This window comes from Rattus norvegicus, chromosome 10 (assembly GCF_036323735.1).
Source record: "Rattus norvegicus strain BN/NHsdMcwi chromosome 10, GRCr8, whole genome shotgun sequence".
NCBI classification, from domain to species: Eukaryota; Metazoa; Chordata; class Mammalia; order Rodentia; family Muridae; genus Rattus; species Rattus norvegicus.
In genome coordinates, this window is record NC_086028.1 from 83,970,532 (window position 1) to 83,987,502 (window position 16,971).

The 16,971-nt window shown below is 45.1% G+C and overlaps 1 protein-coding gene and 1 non-coding gene across 3 annotated transcripts in view; both read right to left on the minus strand.

The window, feature by feature from the left end:
• Ikzf3 (IKAROS family zinc finger 3) overlaps positions 1 to 16,971 on the minus strand; it is a 93,012-nt gene that overhangs the window by 13,682 nt on the left and 62,359 nt on the right. Inside the window, exons 5-7 of one of the 2 annotated variants that reach the window (NM_001107047.1) lie at positions 16,118 to 16,285; positions 12,426 to 12,542; positions 3,534 to 3,650 (exon numbers count right to left, since the gene is read on the minus strand). In NM_001107047.1, coding sequence (NP_001100517.1) covers positions 3,534 to 3,650; positions 12,426 to 12,542; positions 16,118 to 16,285 — 402 coding nt within the window. Of the gene's footprint in view, positions 1 to 3,533; positions 3,651 to 3,749; positions 11,663 to 12,425; positions 12,543 to 16,117; positions 16,286 to 16,971 lie in introns of those variants that run through there. The other variant, XM_008768049.4, reaches the window with a different exon arrangement.
• Positions 35 to 224, minus strand: LOC120095482 (U2 spliceosomal RNA). Its single transcript, XR_005490945.1, has one exon. It is a non-coding gene; the product is annotated as a U2 spliceosomal RNA (small nuclear RNA).

Here is a 16,971-nt window from a genome sequence, read left to right on the forward strand (position 1 = left end):
CTCTCCCTCTCCCTCTCTCCCCCTCTCTCCTCTCCCTCCCTGCACCGTTCCTGGAGGTGCTGCAATACCAGGTCGATGCGTGGAGTGGACGGAGCAAGCTCCTATTCCAACTCCTAGTTCCAAAAATCCATTTAATATATTGTCCTCGGATAGAGGACGTATCAGATATTAAACTGATAAGAACATATACTACACTTGATCTTAGCCAAAGGCCAAGAAGCGTTTGTGTTTTTGCTTTCTGAAGCAGCGTCTCACATGGGCTGTGCTTGACACTGAGAAGATGACCTTTTCCCTCCGCCTCTCAAGCGCTGGGGCTACAGACATTAGAGATGCCCCACACTGCCTCCAGGTTACTTTGTGTGTGGTGGATGAACATGAGAGCAGTGGGCAGGTTACACGGTGCTGCCCTAAGTAGGTTTGTGCAGTGATAATTTTACCTGCAGTGTGAGCTTTAAGAATGTTTTCTTCAGGGTTGGGGATTTAGCTCAGTGGTAGAGCACTTGCCTAGCAAGCGCAAGGCCCTGGGTTCGGTCCCCAGCTCCGAAAAAAGAAAAAGGAAAAAGAATGGTTTCTTCAAGGAAAAACAAAACAAAACAACAACAACAAAACCAAAACCCAACCCAACCAACACAAGCTTTAAAGACTGGTGACATCGTTCACTAGAGTGCTTACATCACATCACTGAGCACTTACATCCCAACGATGCGGCCCCTAGGAGCCACCCTCCAAACCAGCAAACAAAACCACCCAGGTCAAAGCTCAGCACCGGTGTACGACCAAACTCTATCCTTAGGGGCTCGAGGAGAGGTTGCCAAATCACATGGCCAGGTTCTCTAAAACACAAGCTGGTTCTGCCTGACATCTTGAAGTCATTTAGCATAGACTCTCGATGAGGGGCCTTCCCAGTCATTTCATCCCGATTTAGTTTTCTCGTTCACAAATGAGTAAACAGGGGCCCAGAAAAGATTGTCTAAACGGCTGAGAAATGCAGGGAAGTGTCCTCCAAGTTGTGCTACGGTACCATATTCCAAAAAAGGAGAAAAATGTTTAAAAAAAGGCCCAAATGTATTGGTCTTTGAAGCTGATGACTCTGTTCAGTTAATTGGCACTGGTGAGCCCTCTGGGCTCTAGAGTTAAGTTCAGGGTCACACAGATAACCCTAGATGAACTCTCTGGGACACTACACAAAATCAAACTAGTAAATATGGGAAAGGGGTCTGTAAGGGTGGTGGTAGTGGTGGTAGTGTGCCGACAGGGTGGGGACAAGAGGGATCAGAGAGGAGAGTGACCAGAGAGGGGAGTGACCAGAATGCATTAGGTACCAAATGAACATGAAACTGTCAAAGAACAAGTTTTACTAACAAGCAAAAAGCACTAACTCCTCCAAGTTCCTGATCCTAGCATCCAGAATGGCTCAGAAACAGAGGAATCAGACCTTCCAAAGTCCGCTGGTGCAGTGAGGTTCCAGTCTGAAACCTGAGTCCTCAGATGTGTGTGTTTGCAGGTTTGAAATCCTGTGGTCAGAAAGCATGGCTCCCTGAGGCAGCAGCAGAGAGAGCCAAGTGGACCTAGACACAGGGGACCTGAGGACAACAACAAGGGCAACCCTAGCAACCTTTACCACAGTAAGTAGGGCTTTGCTTAGCCACAGACTTAAGCCAACTGTGAGGATGATGGAGCCTCTCTGGAATTTTAGTGCACCGAGTAAAACGGGGCTGAAACGGAGACTCTTGTGCTCCCTGCCCTCTCATCCTGTGCCCCTCCCGATCATCGCCAGCCATTTCTACAGCCAAGGTATTCCTCCAGTGAAGAGCCACTCTTAGAAGCTGACAACCCCGTCGATTCACATGAGTAAGGTCAGGAGCTACCCAGGTAATGCTTTGGCATCCTGATTGGTCCCAGGTGCCTAACCTTTCTGTGGAAGTCATCACACGCCCCCTGACACATCTCCTCACAAGAAGGTGAAGTGATTGGGAGACAAAAATCTCCATAAACTAAAGCAGACCAATTTCAGCCTGCCAGGATTAGTTGATGGTTCACTGACTGACTGACTGATTAGTTTTTTTTTTTCTTAAAGGCAAGGTTTCTCATATAGCCCAGCCTGCCCCAAACTTACTATGTAGTGAGGATAGCTTTGAACTCCTGATGTTCTGGCCTGTACCTCCCAAGTGTTGGGAATGTAGGAACATTCCACCATACCCCTTGGGAGTTTCTCTCTATAGCCCTGGCTGGCCTGGAACTCACTATGTAGACCAGGGTGGTTTCAAACTCACTGACATCTACTGCTCTCTGCCTTGTGGGTGCTGGGATTAAAGATGTGTGCTACAATTTATTATTGAAGTGACAAAAAGCACGCAGAATACATCCAGCTAATATCAATAAAATAAATAAGCAGAAACACCAACTTCTGTGATTTCAAGATCAACAATGCATATAACTCAATTGAATGTCTACTTAGGCCCGAATAATCTTAGAGTTAAAAGTAAACAGGCGACCAAGGAGGTGCTGGTACTCGACTGTAATCCCAGCAACGTGGAGAGGGGAGCAGAGGCAGGCAGATCTCTGAGTTAGGGCTACACAGAGAAGCCCTGTCTTAAAAATGCAAAATAAAACAAAAGTAGAAAGGCACTTGGTATGTATAAAAGCCACTGGAATCAATAAACACAAGAAGACTCAAGTTAGAAGCATCAAGCAGCTTTACAAAAGGGTGTTGACAAATCTCAAAATATCAGTGTTGAGGATGGCTTTTCTTTACGTGATAACTATCTTTGTGCAACACCACCAACTTTTCAACTTATCATAAAACTGGCACATTTGAAGTCTGCTGCCTAATTCCCAGCTACAAATCTATTTTAAACACTGTGGTCACAAAGCATGCAAACATCTGGGAAAATAAAATAGCCCTGCCATTTGTAAGTCCCACACCACTTGTCTGAACGTCACTGTCTGTCATCCCACTCCGTTGGTGGTTCTGACAATGCGAAAACCAACGACATAAAAGCTAACTTCAGCAAGACAGCGATCAAGTCAGGCTGAGTTATTTAAATCCACGGTTTCTCCATGGACGTTCTGCTAAAGCTAGCCCTCCAACAAATTCAAGAAAATGTGGCGATATGCCTTAGAACATTAAAAAAGAAAAAAAAAAGGTTGGAGTATGCTAACAGAACCAACTTGTAACATATCATTGCAAAATTTTACCAAGATACTATCTTGGACATTTTACTGGTGTACATTGCATAAATCCATGCAACAGATGTCATTCAGGGGGAAGTGGAAGGAACAGCATTTTTAACACCAACTCCATTTAAGAAACAATACCAAATGCTCCCCTGTTCTATAGCTAGGGCTTCTGAGATAATATTTTTTTTTAAAAAAAATCTATATACTACAGCCATCAAAATGAACCAGCCACGCAGAATAAGAAGCCTGGTTTTAACGGAACGAATGAGGCAAGCACAAGCAGTAAACATCTCTGTGTTATCTCACCCAAGGTATCTGCTGTCAGAAGCAAGAAAAGGGCCGTGTGATCTTACCAATGAATTTCTGAGGCATCGAGCTTTTTCGTTTAGCCACATTGCTTGCCAATCTGTCCAGAACGAGAGCTCTTTCACTTCCCATCTCGGCTTTGATGTGTCTCGCCTCCACACTTGCTGGTTTGGAAGAAGAAGGAGAAGAGGGCACTGGTAAATGGGAGGATGGGAAACAGGCAGGAAGAAGCGTCCGGTCTGAAGTCCGGGTGTTGCCATTACCTGTCCTTCCTGCTCAGATTTCTGCCCCGGGTACCTGCTGTGGTCAGCGAGGCCGGTTCAGGGGCGCATTCAAATCTTGCAGTCTTAGGCTGAGATGGGAAAGCCCAGCCCATCCCCAGCTAGTACCTTCATTAGCAAGAGGAAGTGTTGAAGAAACAGCTTGGACGTGGTTGGTTGCAAAAAAAGATAGATAGATGGAGGTCTCCTAACCCCCATCAGCCTTCTTTCTGATTCTGAGTAACTGCGTGTGACACCTGCACACTGATATAATTCTTCTTAACAACTTTGAAAAAAAAAAAAAAGAGGGCACGGTGCCCCAGATTTAGTGCTCTGTTTATGCTAATAGCACTTTTGAAAATAGATATACTCACCCAGATAGCAAGAAATCTACTCAGTGATTTGGGTATTGAAATACTGAGTCATTTTCTTTCTTTACTACGTTTCTCTCTGTTCTTCTCTTTCACATTCCATTTCTCTGGGTTCTGTGCTTTGCTTTGTAAGTTCTTCACGTCTGACAACTGTTTCCATTAAAGTGTCCCTGAGCCACACTGCCGTCTTGAAATTAAAGAGCGATGTGTGCACTCCGTTTCCATTATATCTCTAATGAAACCCGAGACTAGGAAGTGCCTGAGCCTGTGGATTCATGATCAACCATAGCTAGACATCAGAGTGGTCCAGGCTAGAGTTGTCAGGCCCGACTGCAAAGTAGTGTTGTCTGATTTCCCATACACACATGAGACCTGTCTTTAGGAAGGGTCTCTTTCACTCTGCCGAGGGGCTGGGACAACAGCATTTCCAAAGCTCACTGGGTGACTTTAAAAGGCAACAGGACACAGTGGCTCACACCTGTGACCCCAATACCTGGGAGACTGAGGCAAGGGGAATGCCATGAATTTGAGATTAGCCTGGGCTATGCAGTTAAATTGTAGGCCATCCTAGACTACCACGTGAAACTCTGGGGGAGGGAGAGGAGCTAGAATTTCAGTCCACTAGAGGCATATAAAAAGAGTGCTGATACACTGGACAAATATAATTTACTTTGGTTCAGCCAGCAGTACCCAATGAGATAGCACAGCTCGAGGGGGAAGACACATTAGCTGCCATAAATATAAGGCCTAAGACTTTATAATGCTGGCCTGACTCAAGGATCAGTAAATTATTTCAGTTAAAAGAAAAGGAGTAAAAGTACTATGTATGATTATTTGTTATTATTATTTTTGAGACAGGATCTTTCTGTGACACAGCCCCAAGGTTGGCCCCAAATGTGTGATCCTCTGGCTTCCACCTCTCAAATCCTGGGATTACACACGCACACTTCTATGCTTGTGTTGGTTGTAAATATTTTTTTTAAATTTGTGGGCTGTATAGTCTCTTTTTATATTTCTGTTTCCTACTCTACAGCTCTTTAAAAATGAGACATTGGGCTGGGGAGATGGCTCAGCAGGTAACGTGCTTGTAGAGAAACATAAGAACCTAAATTTGGATCCCCAGTACCCACCTAAAAAAGCCAGTGCAAGCCCATGAGAGACCCTGTCTCAAGAAATAAGGTGGGCAGTCACTGAGAAAGACATTCAAAGTCAACTTCTGGCCTCTAGGCACACCTTACACAGGCAAACGTGGACACATTCATATACCAACATACATATACATACACAATAAATAAATAGTAAAAACCCTGTGCACAGACAGACTGCTGGCTGCACTTGCCCGGAGGGCCACGGTGTATGCATCCCTGCTCTGGCAAAGATTGTAATGCTATGAACACGTCTGGGTTTTATCTGAGCACGTCAGAAGGTCTAAAATAAACATCCATACCTTTCTAAAGTGTCTAAGGGAGAAGAAAATGTAATTAGTTTAAGGAACTGGTTTTAAAGAGCAAAGCATAGCTCACAGAATGAGGTAGTCCTAGGACGGGTTTGGGAACAGTCAGCACTTGCCCTGTAACAGACGAGTCTTTGCTGTGCAAAGAGATTCCAGCACAGAGAATTGTCCCACATTTCCTGGTCTGTCAGACACATGACCATGGCTACCACTGCAGAAAATGAATGGCAGAGAAAGATCTGCAGGACGGGTCAGTCAGCCTGGGCCAGAGGGAATCAATGCCAGACTAGAAAAAGATCATTCCAAGAATTATTTTCTGCTTTAGTACTGTCTTCAAAAGAACTCTACTTCAGGTGTCATACAATATAAAACTTTGTGTGGTTTTTAAAGTCAGTAATAAAAGAAAATTTGCCTCCAAAAGTAAAACACAACAACACAACACACACACACACACACACACACACACACATACACACACACACACACACAAAGAAAACAAAACCAACAACAAAAGTCCAGCATTACTTGACTTTGGCTCTTGTCAAAAATAACTCTTGGCTCTGAAGAAACATATCCTGAGTTCTGCTCCAGCTGCCAACATAACTTATGCAAATGAACACACTATGCTCAGGACCAGGGGTGAGGGCAGCTTCCAGACTCAGCCAGGTCTTTGGACAGAACCCTGCTACTGAGGGAAGTGGGTCAAATTCTGTTCAGTCCGGAGACAGGTTAAAATGACCAAACAGGAAACGATCACACATATTATTTCCGTTCATACAAACCACCACCAGATGTGGCACTACCCAAAGCCCCTTGAGCAGAGATGAAAGGGAGAGTCTGGAACTGGAAATCAATTCCCAATACATGGGTTAGTTTCTTTGCTCTTCCTTTCTCTTAGAAGCAGTGGAGAAGGAACCATGTCTGTACTCTGGGGGTGTCATTCTGAGAGGATTAGAGCCTCCACGCTTGTATCTCTGACTGAAATGATTTAGATCGAAATGACGTTGGAAATACTTAGGGAATTTTTACTTTTGACCCCATTTTACCACTGTGTTCTGTCCTTTGCGGTCGCTCCCTTTGTGGGCAAATCATGACCTAGGACCTACCCCAAGTGCAGTGCCTTGGTTTCCCACTTATCTTTTAGGAGCGGCTGCTTATGTTTTACCAAAGTCACCATCAGCATCAGCAGGTTTGTGGGCACACGCCATCAACATCCTCTGCGTTCGAGAGGATGCTGATGCGTGGACACGTTGACCTAAATAACTGTAATTAGGGCATGTCACTAAGTGGCAACCTTCTGAGATAACATCACCTTTCTTATTCCTGGTTACCCACCAAGCCGGTCTTCACAGTCATTTCCAGATAACTCTCAACATGGCAATCAGTGACCAAATACCTGACATTTTAGAAAAGTAACACTCAGGAGTGTTCATGGGTGGACAGATAAGCCGAGGCATGAGGCTTCCCAATGTCTTCCTATTTTATTTTCCCATCTCACAGCTTTGCCGAGAGGGAAGGTACCTCCTGCAAGAAACCAAGAGGCAGATTCCTCTCTGCACCTTCCCCACATCTGTCCTTCAGTGACTCTCAGATCCCAGCTCTGCCAATCATGGGGAACCCCCCCATGGGGCTGAGATTGTCTCCACAGACTTAACTGTTTTCTAATTGCCAAGTGAGCGAAGGCCACCAGTAACAACATAGGGCAAACTCCCCTGCCTTTCTACTTCTGAGCTGTCAGACAGCTGATGAATAAAAGCACACGGAATGGGCGCCTTCTAAACATCAAGTCAGATGTCTGTCGGCTGGGCTCAGGAATTGTTTAGGAAGTACACTGGAAAGACAAAAGAGAACGCCTTCTGACTCCTGGTTTCCCCTCCATCTCTACAACTCAACTATCTGTCTATTCATGCAGTCTAGACCTGTTATTTTGCCACACTGGAGTCTCAGAAATGTAAATGAAGGAAAACCAGTTTGGCAAGATAGCAAAGGAAGAAGATATGAGTTTGAGTGATGACATAGGAAATCCGTTCCTAGGTGGTATCTGGCAGTTTAATGTTGTCAGGGTGGGGGTGGGGAATCCGGGACGGTAGACATTGGCACATTTGGATCCTCAATGGGCAAAGGGGATTCTGGAACAAGTTCCTTTTACATCACTCGTCTACTACATAGTAGGTAATGTCAACCTTTATTAGCAGCAGATTGTAAAGACATATTGGAAAAATAATAAAACATCATTGAAAATCACAATCGCAGAAGTAATCCACTGCCTTTAATCCCTGCGTGAGCCTTAGCTATTAATTACTTCTGTAATGCATTTTTTAAATATCTCAAAGTACTTGGAGCTTTGACGATATGATGGTGTTTTGCTTTTTTTTTTTTGTTTGTTTTTGTTTTTGTTTTTTTTTTTGTTTTTTTTTTTGCAAAATCCTTCCTTAGGGCTTGAAGTGTTAAATGGAGCTTAAGCCAGCCACTGCTTCCTGTCTCTTCTACCGTGTGGTCAGCAGCTAATACAGAGACGGGAACAAGTGGAGTCATTGTGCAACGAGGTTGTCTAACAACAGATCGCTATCAAAGACAAGGCAGGTTCAAACAAAAAAAGTTACATGAAACTGTTGCCCTGTGGAGCAAGTAACCTGAAGACTGCTAAGGAAACAGACTTGATTTTTTTTTTTTAACTCTTAGAAGAAAAAGTGTGTTACATTGTCAAAAAAATGTAACTTCATCCTGAGATCCCTGTGCTTGCATTAGCTCAACTGAGGCAGCCAGAAAGAAGAGAAATGTTAACTCCTAGACTCACAAAATAAGCGTAATTAATTGGTCACCTTAGGGTTTTTCTTTTTGACAAGGTCTCTCTGTGTGGCTCTGTACACTCTACACTGTAGATCAAGCTGGCTTTGAACTCACAGAACTCCTCCTGACTTTGCTTCCAGAGTGCTGGGTCAAAGGTGTGTGCTGTCACACCACGTTTTAGTCGATTCCTTTATAGATGTTCTTATCAATGGTAGACTGCTTGTCTAGAATATACAAGGCCCTGGTTTGAGATCGGGTACTGCAAACAAAAAGGCTTATTATTGCCAGAACTCATGATTATTCACACACAAGAAAACTGGCTTCAAGTATCATTTGTGTGAAATGAGGCCACATGGACATCAGGAAGACCAAGGTGACATGGAGAGGAGGTCCAGGGTCACCTGGACTCCATTAGGCAGCAGGACCCGAATACTGCGATGATTTTACCCATGGCATCTGTACAGACTTGGGCTGAACTTGCAGTAACTCACGAGTCTCCCTTAGCTTAGTCTCCTTGCAAACAGTGCTGACCCAGGTTGTGGCGCGTACCGCGTTGAACCAGCCGTGTCTGAATAAAGAATGAACATCTGGAAGTCCTGTCACTTCACACTGGTACTCTTTCAGAGGCTGCTCTTTCCTCTGATGCCATTCATCTGTCCCCTTTGGGAAGGTCTGCTTTACAGGTTTGGTGGCTCTGTCCCCAGCTTGTCTCTTGAACTCCGCTGCACCTTAACTTACTTAAATTTTCTTTCCTTCGAGACAGGGTCTTGCTATCCTACCCTCCAATCATCCTGCCTCAGCATCTGGGTACCCCTGAGTGCCATTGCCACACTCTGCACTTTGATTTAAGCATGTGCTTGCTACATGAATGCTCCAGGCCTCGGGATAGCATTTTTTTTTTCCCGGTGCTGAGGACCGAACCCAGGGCCTTGCACTTGCTAGGCAAGCGCTCTACCACTGAGCTAAATCCCCAACCCTCGGGATAGCATTTTAGAAGGGACATTTTAGAGGGATAAAGCTTTAGGATGTGCTGCCCTGGGGATAAGTAAGCACAGCTGCTTGATCGTGTAGCCTGCACAGAGCTGAGGCTTCTCTGGCCAGGGCCACATCAAACTGGGTATGGTGGCACATGCATGTGGTCCCAGCATGGAGAGAGATGGAGGTAGAAAGTAGAAAAACTTTTCTGCATTGGTCAGACCTGGGCTAGAACACGGCATTCACACCGGACTCCTAGTTACCAGGAGATAGAAATGGGAAACCACAGAAGGATTGGTGTCCATAAAGGATTGGCTTGGGTTGGATCAGAAAGTCTTCACATTTGGATCTCAGAAAAAAAAATATGGACACTATTTAAGACTTAAGACTCAGTTATATAGTTCCGGCATGTGGTATTTACACTTGATTAAGCTGTGACTTTACCAATTATGTAACCTAAAAAAGAAAAAAATTAAAGCCGGGTGCAGTGGTGCACACCTCTGTTAATCCCAGCACCCAGAAAGCAAAGGCAGGTGGATCTCTGCAGGTTCAAGGCCAGCCAGGGTTACAAGGCCAGCAGCCAGGGCTATGTAGAGAGGCCATATCTCAAAAACCAAAACAACGACAACAAAAATGAAATCAAAACTTGCTGATTTGGTTAACCCTTTACTTTTTGCTGAGACTTAAACTCTGCTGCACACATCCATCAAACACCCTACGAACGCAAATTGGCTTAGTCTGCAGCCCAGCACCTCCCAAACCGCCCAGCACTTCTGAACGGTCTAAATACTTGTTTTGGTAACTTTTAAAACTACAAATTACTAAAATGATATGAGGATTCAAAATAAAAGTTACTTTACAAGTAATTGCTTCAAATGTAATGTATATGAAAGAGAACTTTCTGGTCCTCCTCCTGTCTCCAGGAGAGTCAGGACACACACACACACACACACACACACACCAACCCCCCCGACACTAAACCACACACACACACAAACCACACACACACACACAAAACCACATACACATACACAATCATACACAAACACACACAAAACCACACACACATTTATACAACACATATACACATACTCACACATATATACATACACACATATATATACATACACACAACACTCACATGCACACACACACACTAGTATGTGTATGTATGTATTGCTTTATTTCTTTTGCTATCCAGATAATATAAGATCACTAAAAATATAGCTTATTATTCCCCAAAGTGGAAAATAAATCCAATATCTATTAATCGGTGAATAGAAAAGCAGAATATGGTAAATTCATACATGGACTCTTCTTCATCTACGAGTAGGTATGAACTGCACCTTAAATTGTACTACAAAAACAAAACAACATGGCTAGACATATGCATGCACACACATGTACACATACATTGAGTGCACAGACAGACACACACACACACACATAAACTAAATAAGCAAACTAAAGTTCTAGTGGTTTTTAAGTTAGTCAATGGATTTTGACAAGCCTTTGTTTTCCCACCTCTAAATCGAGAACACAGGATTAGCTGTTTCTTCTGTGGACAATCATCAAACTCACTACTAAGCAAAAGACCGAAGACGGCGAAGGGTGGGCTTTAGTTGTTTTTATTAAAGGAGCAAGCAGCACTCCCCAGAAACAAGATGGACATAAGAGTCCTTGATAAAACCCGAGATGCCATCGAGAAGCTGTCGGAATGGAGGTAGAGGCAAGCACAGACCCAAGAGCTTCCGCTGCCCAGCGCCTAAACCAGGAAGCAGGTTTTAACTAAAGCACAATTTCCTTCCACTCCACAGGGCGAGCGCTCAGGATTTCCACTCTGCTGCTCATAACTCCCACATTTCGCTCTGTCACACTCTGTAACCATCCACTCAGGCCACTCAGAGTGTTCCAGTCAGAGCTGTCTGACACCAGTGCGCATGCGGACTGCTTCCCGGTCTAAACAAGCACTCGGTTCTCATAACCAAACAGCCAAGTCCCCAGCCCGTGCTGCAGGATCAGGCTGAAGGCCGCATGGATAGGAGGAAGGCTGACTGCCAGAGATGCCAAGCGAGAAAAGCTTTAGGCTGAGGCGAGCAGAAGAGAAGGAAATAAAGCCACGCTGGACATGGAGGAGAAGCAGAACGTTTCGACCTGTGGTCAGGAGGCATACGGTTCAAATCCCTGGAGGAAATAGGAAACCCGTCAAAGCCAAGCACAGACATCACAGTGAGTCACACACACAGACAAAGACATCACCTTCGGGCCCTGGGTAAAGGAAACCCTTGCACTTTTTTTTTTTCTTTTTTCTTTTTTTTCGGAGCTGGGGACCGAACCCAGGGCCTTGCGCTCGCTAGGCAAGCGCTCTACCGCTGAGCTAAATCCCCAACCCCCCCCCCCCTTGCACTTTTTAACGGACTCTTTGCTAACCACTCCCCAGCCTGTGCCACACTCTGATAATGCCATCCCAATACGGTTAGGAAACCTTGCTGGCTCTGCCCAGCCTCTGCCTTTGAAACGAGTTTACGAATCGGAACACCATCACCTCCGTCAATGCCAAGACGGTTTTCTTTGGCTTGAATTCTTGCCACCAATGCCTCACTGGATTCCCCCAGATCTGTCCAGCCTTGACTTCAGCAAATCTACTTTCACGAACAAATACGAAGATGGCTTTCAAGTGAGAAGTCCGGTGACACCACCTGTCCGTGCTCAAAGCTTTTCAGTTTCTCTCAAAGGTCTTTACCATAGCCTACGAAGTCTGATAAGATCTGATTTCCCTTCTCCCCTCTGGCTTCGCGTCCCATTGCTCACGCTGCTCCAGTCACACGGGGCTATATTTATATTTTTCCAAGTTGAACCTCAGGACCTTTGCATGTACTGGTCCCCAGTGACCTGTGGGGCTCACTGCCATGCCTTTAAGTCCATTAAAATGTTCCATGATCGACAGTTTCCCTGTACCTGCTGCTCTGTTTTTCTCCATAGCTTTCACAATCTCTCTGCCTTGCTTATTTCTTCTGTCTAGAATCTGTCTCCACCACCTAAACCAGACACTCGCTGACAAGTCCAGCAATCCTGCACCATGCAACTCACCAGCATCCCCCAGGTCAGGGTTCTGAAGAAACGCACGGCAGCGTTCCTTGTGTTCCTCCAGGGAGCTTCTCTGCTTGTAGCTTCTTCCGCAGAACTCACACTTGTAGGGCTTCTCCACTAGAAGGAAGACAGAGCACTCAAAGACCCCTACACACTGGGACCTGGCTCTTAGAACTCTAGGAATGGGGCTGCTGGCCTGGCCGGATCCACACCTCCAAGTCTATGTTGCTGTCAAAACTGTTAAGGTGAAACAGGGCTACAGTCCACTCTTACAGCAACATACTGAAAAGGACTGGAGTGGGTGAACACTGTTTTATTTAGTGTTTGGCTCCAGGTTAAATCTCCTGTCTTTTTGATTAGCACAAACAGGTCCTGAAGGTTGGAGAGGTGGCTCGGCAGTTAAGAGCAGTGGCTACTCTTCCAGAGGACTCTACTTGGGTTCCCAGCACCCACAGGGGTGGTTTCCATGAGCTGTAACTCTAGTCCTAGGGGATCTAGAGTTAAACATAAAAGGAGGAAGAGGAGGAGGAGAAGGAAGAGGAAGCAGGGGTCGGGGAAAGGAAGGAAGGAAAGAAGGGAAGGAGGGAGGAAGGGAGGGAGGTAGGGAGGGAGGGAGGGAGACAAACCAGGTCGTTTGTTCTTTAAGGTAGGAAGTGTGGTACAAAATGGAGTGTGGCCAGGTGTGACTGTGATGACGTCTTTAATCCCAGCAGACACTGGAGGCTCTTTGTGAGTTTGATGTCAATCGAGTCTACAGAGTGAGGCCCCATCTCAAAAACAAACAAAGCAAAATATTTGGGACTTGGGACCTGGGACAATGGTTCAGCAGTTAAGAGTACTTCCTAGGGCTGGAGAGATGGCTCCATGGTTAAGAGCACTGACTGCTCTCCCAGAGGTCCTGAGTTCAATTCCCAGCAACCACATGGTGGCTCACAACCATCTGTAATGGAATTTGATGCCCCCTTCTGGTGTGTCTGAAGACAGCTACAGTGTACTTATAATAAATAAAACTTAAAAACCAAAAGAGTACTAGGGCTGTTGGGGAGGTTAGGGTGCTTGTTGTTCTGGGTTCGGTTCCTAGCACTCACTTGGCAGCTCACCGCCATCCAGATTAAGCCCAGTTCCAGGGGATCTGATGCCCTTTTCTGGCCTCCTTGAGCACAAGTATGCAGGGGAAATGCTCTTTCCAATAAAATGAGGACGGGAAAGCACTCTTCCTGTTTTGAGGCGTCCATCTAACTTTAAATAAGGAACTTGGCGGTCTGTGGGCATTAGGGTCAGGCTAGAGACACATCAAACACCCACAGGTTTGGAGCGTGCGGGACATCCTTATCAAGTGGCTTCAAGAAAATATGGGCAAGGCATGACTGATTAACAGAGAATGTTTTTAATCATAGATTTAAGATTTAATTGCAATAGCCAGACAGAGTGGCTCATCCCTCTAAACCCAGCACCGAGGAGGCAGAGGCAGGCAGATCTCTGTGGGTTTGAGGCCAGCCTGGTCTACAACAATAAACACGTGAAAGAACAAATTGCAAAAATGGCTTCAACTAATTTTCTAAAACAAATCAAAAGTTTCCCTGTAAGTTTATCCAGAGGAAAGCAACACTCTCAACTCTCTTTGCCAGTTTTTTTCTGATCTATTGATAAAACATAACCTAACAAAATTGTCAGTGTTTTACAGACTGAAAAGTGTTTTTCCCCTTTCATTTTTGTTATATGAGGGATCAAGCTGGGAGCCTCGTGTGTGTGCTAGATGCTACCACTGAGTCACCCAGTTCTGTCACAAAATGTTTTCTTTTCCAATTCCTCTTGCTTTGGGACTAAAAGCATCCTCAAAGGATCCTTATGAAGTCCCAAACCAAAATAAAGTCTCAGTTTGCAATGGTTAAATATGTTTCATTTCTGCATAACTTGGGTGCTCTGGAATCTGTCTCAAAAGACCTACTGGTTTTATGCATAAAAGAGGGCAGTGGGAGAAAAATCTTATTTTTGTTTTCTTGTTTGTTTCCCCATCATACCCATTGCTGACTTGTTACATTGTCAAATGAGCTAAAATGAGAGAGAGAGAGACAGAGAGAGAGAGACAGAGGGAGAGACAGAGAGAGAAACAGAGAGACAGAAAAAAAGAGAGAGACTGAGACAGAGACAGAGACACACAGAGAGAAAGAGAGACAGAGACAGTGAGAGATACACACACAGAGACACACACACAGAGAATGAAAGAGAGAGACCAAGACAGAGAGAGACACACAGAGAGAGACAGTAACAGAGAGAGACAGAAGGAGAGACTGAGACAGAGAGAGAGACACAGAGAGACAGAGACACAGAGAGAGACAGAGACAGAGACAGTGAGAGAGAGACACACAGAGAGAGAATGAAAGAGAGAGACAGAGACAGAGACAGTGAGAGACACACAGAGACACACACAGAGAATGAAAGAGAGAGAGAGAGACAGAGAGAGAGAAACCCTCTTTGCCACATGTGATCTGTCGTGGGTTTTGCTGAGGTTGGCTTATTTAATCTTCCTCTGAATTGGGAGTAGCTTTGAGATGGGGCCGGGGTTTAGTCAAAGCAGTAACACGGTCTGACATAAAAACAAACCTCTTTCTCTCTCAAATTAAAAATTCTGACAGATAACATCAAGAACACGAGGTCCCAATTTTGAAAATAGGACTAGTCTTATTTTTCTAAGAGGGAAATTCTAAATGTTTTTTTTTAAAGTGTCACCTTGCTTGTTCAAAATAAGGATCACAAGATCAAGGCAATGTGTGGCTTTTTAAGAATTCTCGAGGCTGCTCTTAGAGCTTTAAACTAAGTGGGCTAAGGAAGGGGGAAGTTGGGGTTAGGAAATTTAGCCAGAAGCTGGGTAGGGTAGTGCAAGCCTGTGATGATAGCACTTGGAGAGTAAAGGCAGGAAGACAGTTACAACATGGAGGCTAGCCTGGTCTACATAGTGAGTTCTAGTCCTACCAGGACTACAAAGAAGGGTTCCTAGCTCAAAACAGGGTGAATAAGAAATTTAGCCCAGATCCACCAAAATGAACCTCAAATAATAATTTATATCTGAATTACAGCTTTTCTTTTCTTTTTTTACATTTATAATTATGTGGTGTCTGTTGTTAGGATATATACACGCGAGAACAAGCATTTGGGGAGCTGTTAGACCCCCTGGAGATGGAGCTGAAGTTGGCTCTGAGGCAGCAGATATGGGTGACAACGATGGAACTCTGGTCCTTTGGCAGAGCAGTCTGTGCTTTTAACTTCTGTGTCTTCTCTTAACCCCCGCCTCGTTCCTATTTTATAATAATTACCAGCTGTACATAGCTCGCATGTGTAGTTTCTGAATGGAAAACTGGAAAATGTATGTGTGTGCAAATCAAGACAACAATCCTTTAACAATCAGTTTACCATAAAAACACTGATGTAATTTTTTTCCCTCACAAAAAAAAAAAAATTACAAAGGCGTGGTAATTTGTTTGACTGCCACTGTTCTCCAGACACAAGGCTGCTGAGGGGACAGTTTCCAGTGAGGCAGACGGAGAGCAATTAATGCCTTAATGGAAGTGCAGTTAGCCCTAGAGGTCTGTGCTCACACAAGCCTTCGGAAGGGGAGGGGGTGACAGATGGAGGCCTAAGCACTCTTTCGTTTCCACGGGCACTAGGCATGGGACGTCCGTGTCCTCACTTACCAGAATGTGTCCTAAGGTGTCCCGTGAGTGCGTCTCTCCTTTGGCATGCGTAGTTGCAGAGGTGACACTTAAAAGGTTTTTCCCCTGTGTGCAGCTTAATGTGGCGAAGGAGATTACCTTTCTGAGTAAAAGATGCCCCACACTGATTACACTGGAACGGGCGTTCACCTTCAGAAAGGATGAAAAAGGAGATCGCTGATCACAAGGTACGTGGGGAGGCGGGTGCACAGATTAGAGGCCCAGGGTAGAAGCCCATCTCGAGGCACCTCTACCCACAGTGACACAGATGGCTTGGGGGCTGCGTTCCTCAGGTGAAGAGACCTGTGGGATCTTCCTCCTTGAAGAATGAGCGCTCCCACTCAGAACAGCTCTTCTGGCTGTCTCGCCTTGTCAGTGCCAAGGGACACAAGCAGATTCAGGAGCTTTCTAGAAGCCTCTCCATTTCTTGGCATCTGAATGCAGCTGCCTTTGAAGAAGAGGCTCACAGATTCCAGCCTTCATTTTTGTACTTTTGAGACCAGGCCTCGCTGTGTAGTCCTGGCTTGGAACTCACTCTATAGACCAGGTTAGCCCCAAAGTCACAGAGGTCTGCCTGCTGCTGCCTCCTGTGAGCTGCTGCTGGAATTAAAAGCCTCTTTTTTCTTTGGTGGTTTTGGCTCCCCACCCCACCCCCGTTTTTGGTAGGGTTTTCCTCTGTAGCCCAGGTTGGCATGGAACTCATGATGGTCTCCTGCTGCAGCCTCCCGAGGACTAGGACTGAGACACTGAGAAACTCTTAGATACAAGATGTAATAAGGCGCCAAGGCACCAGTCTGTCTTTTTAGTCTCTGCATCATCTGGAATCTGTTGACTCA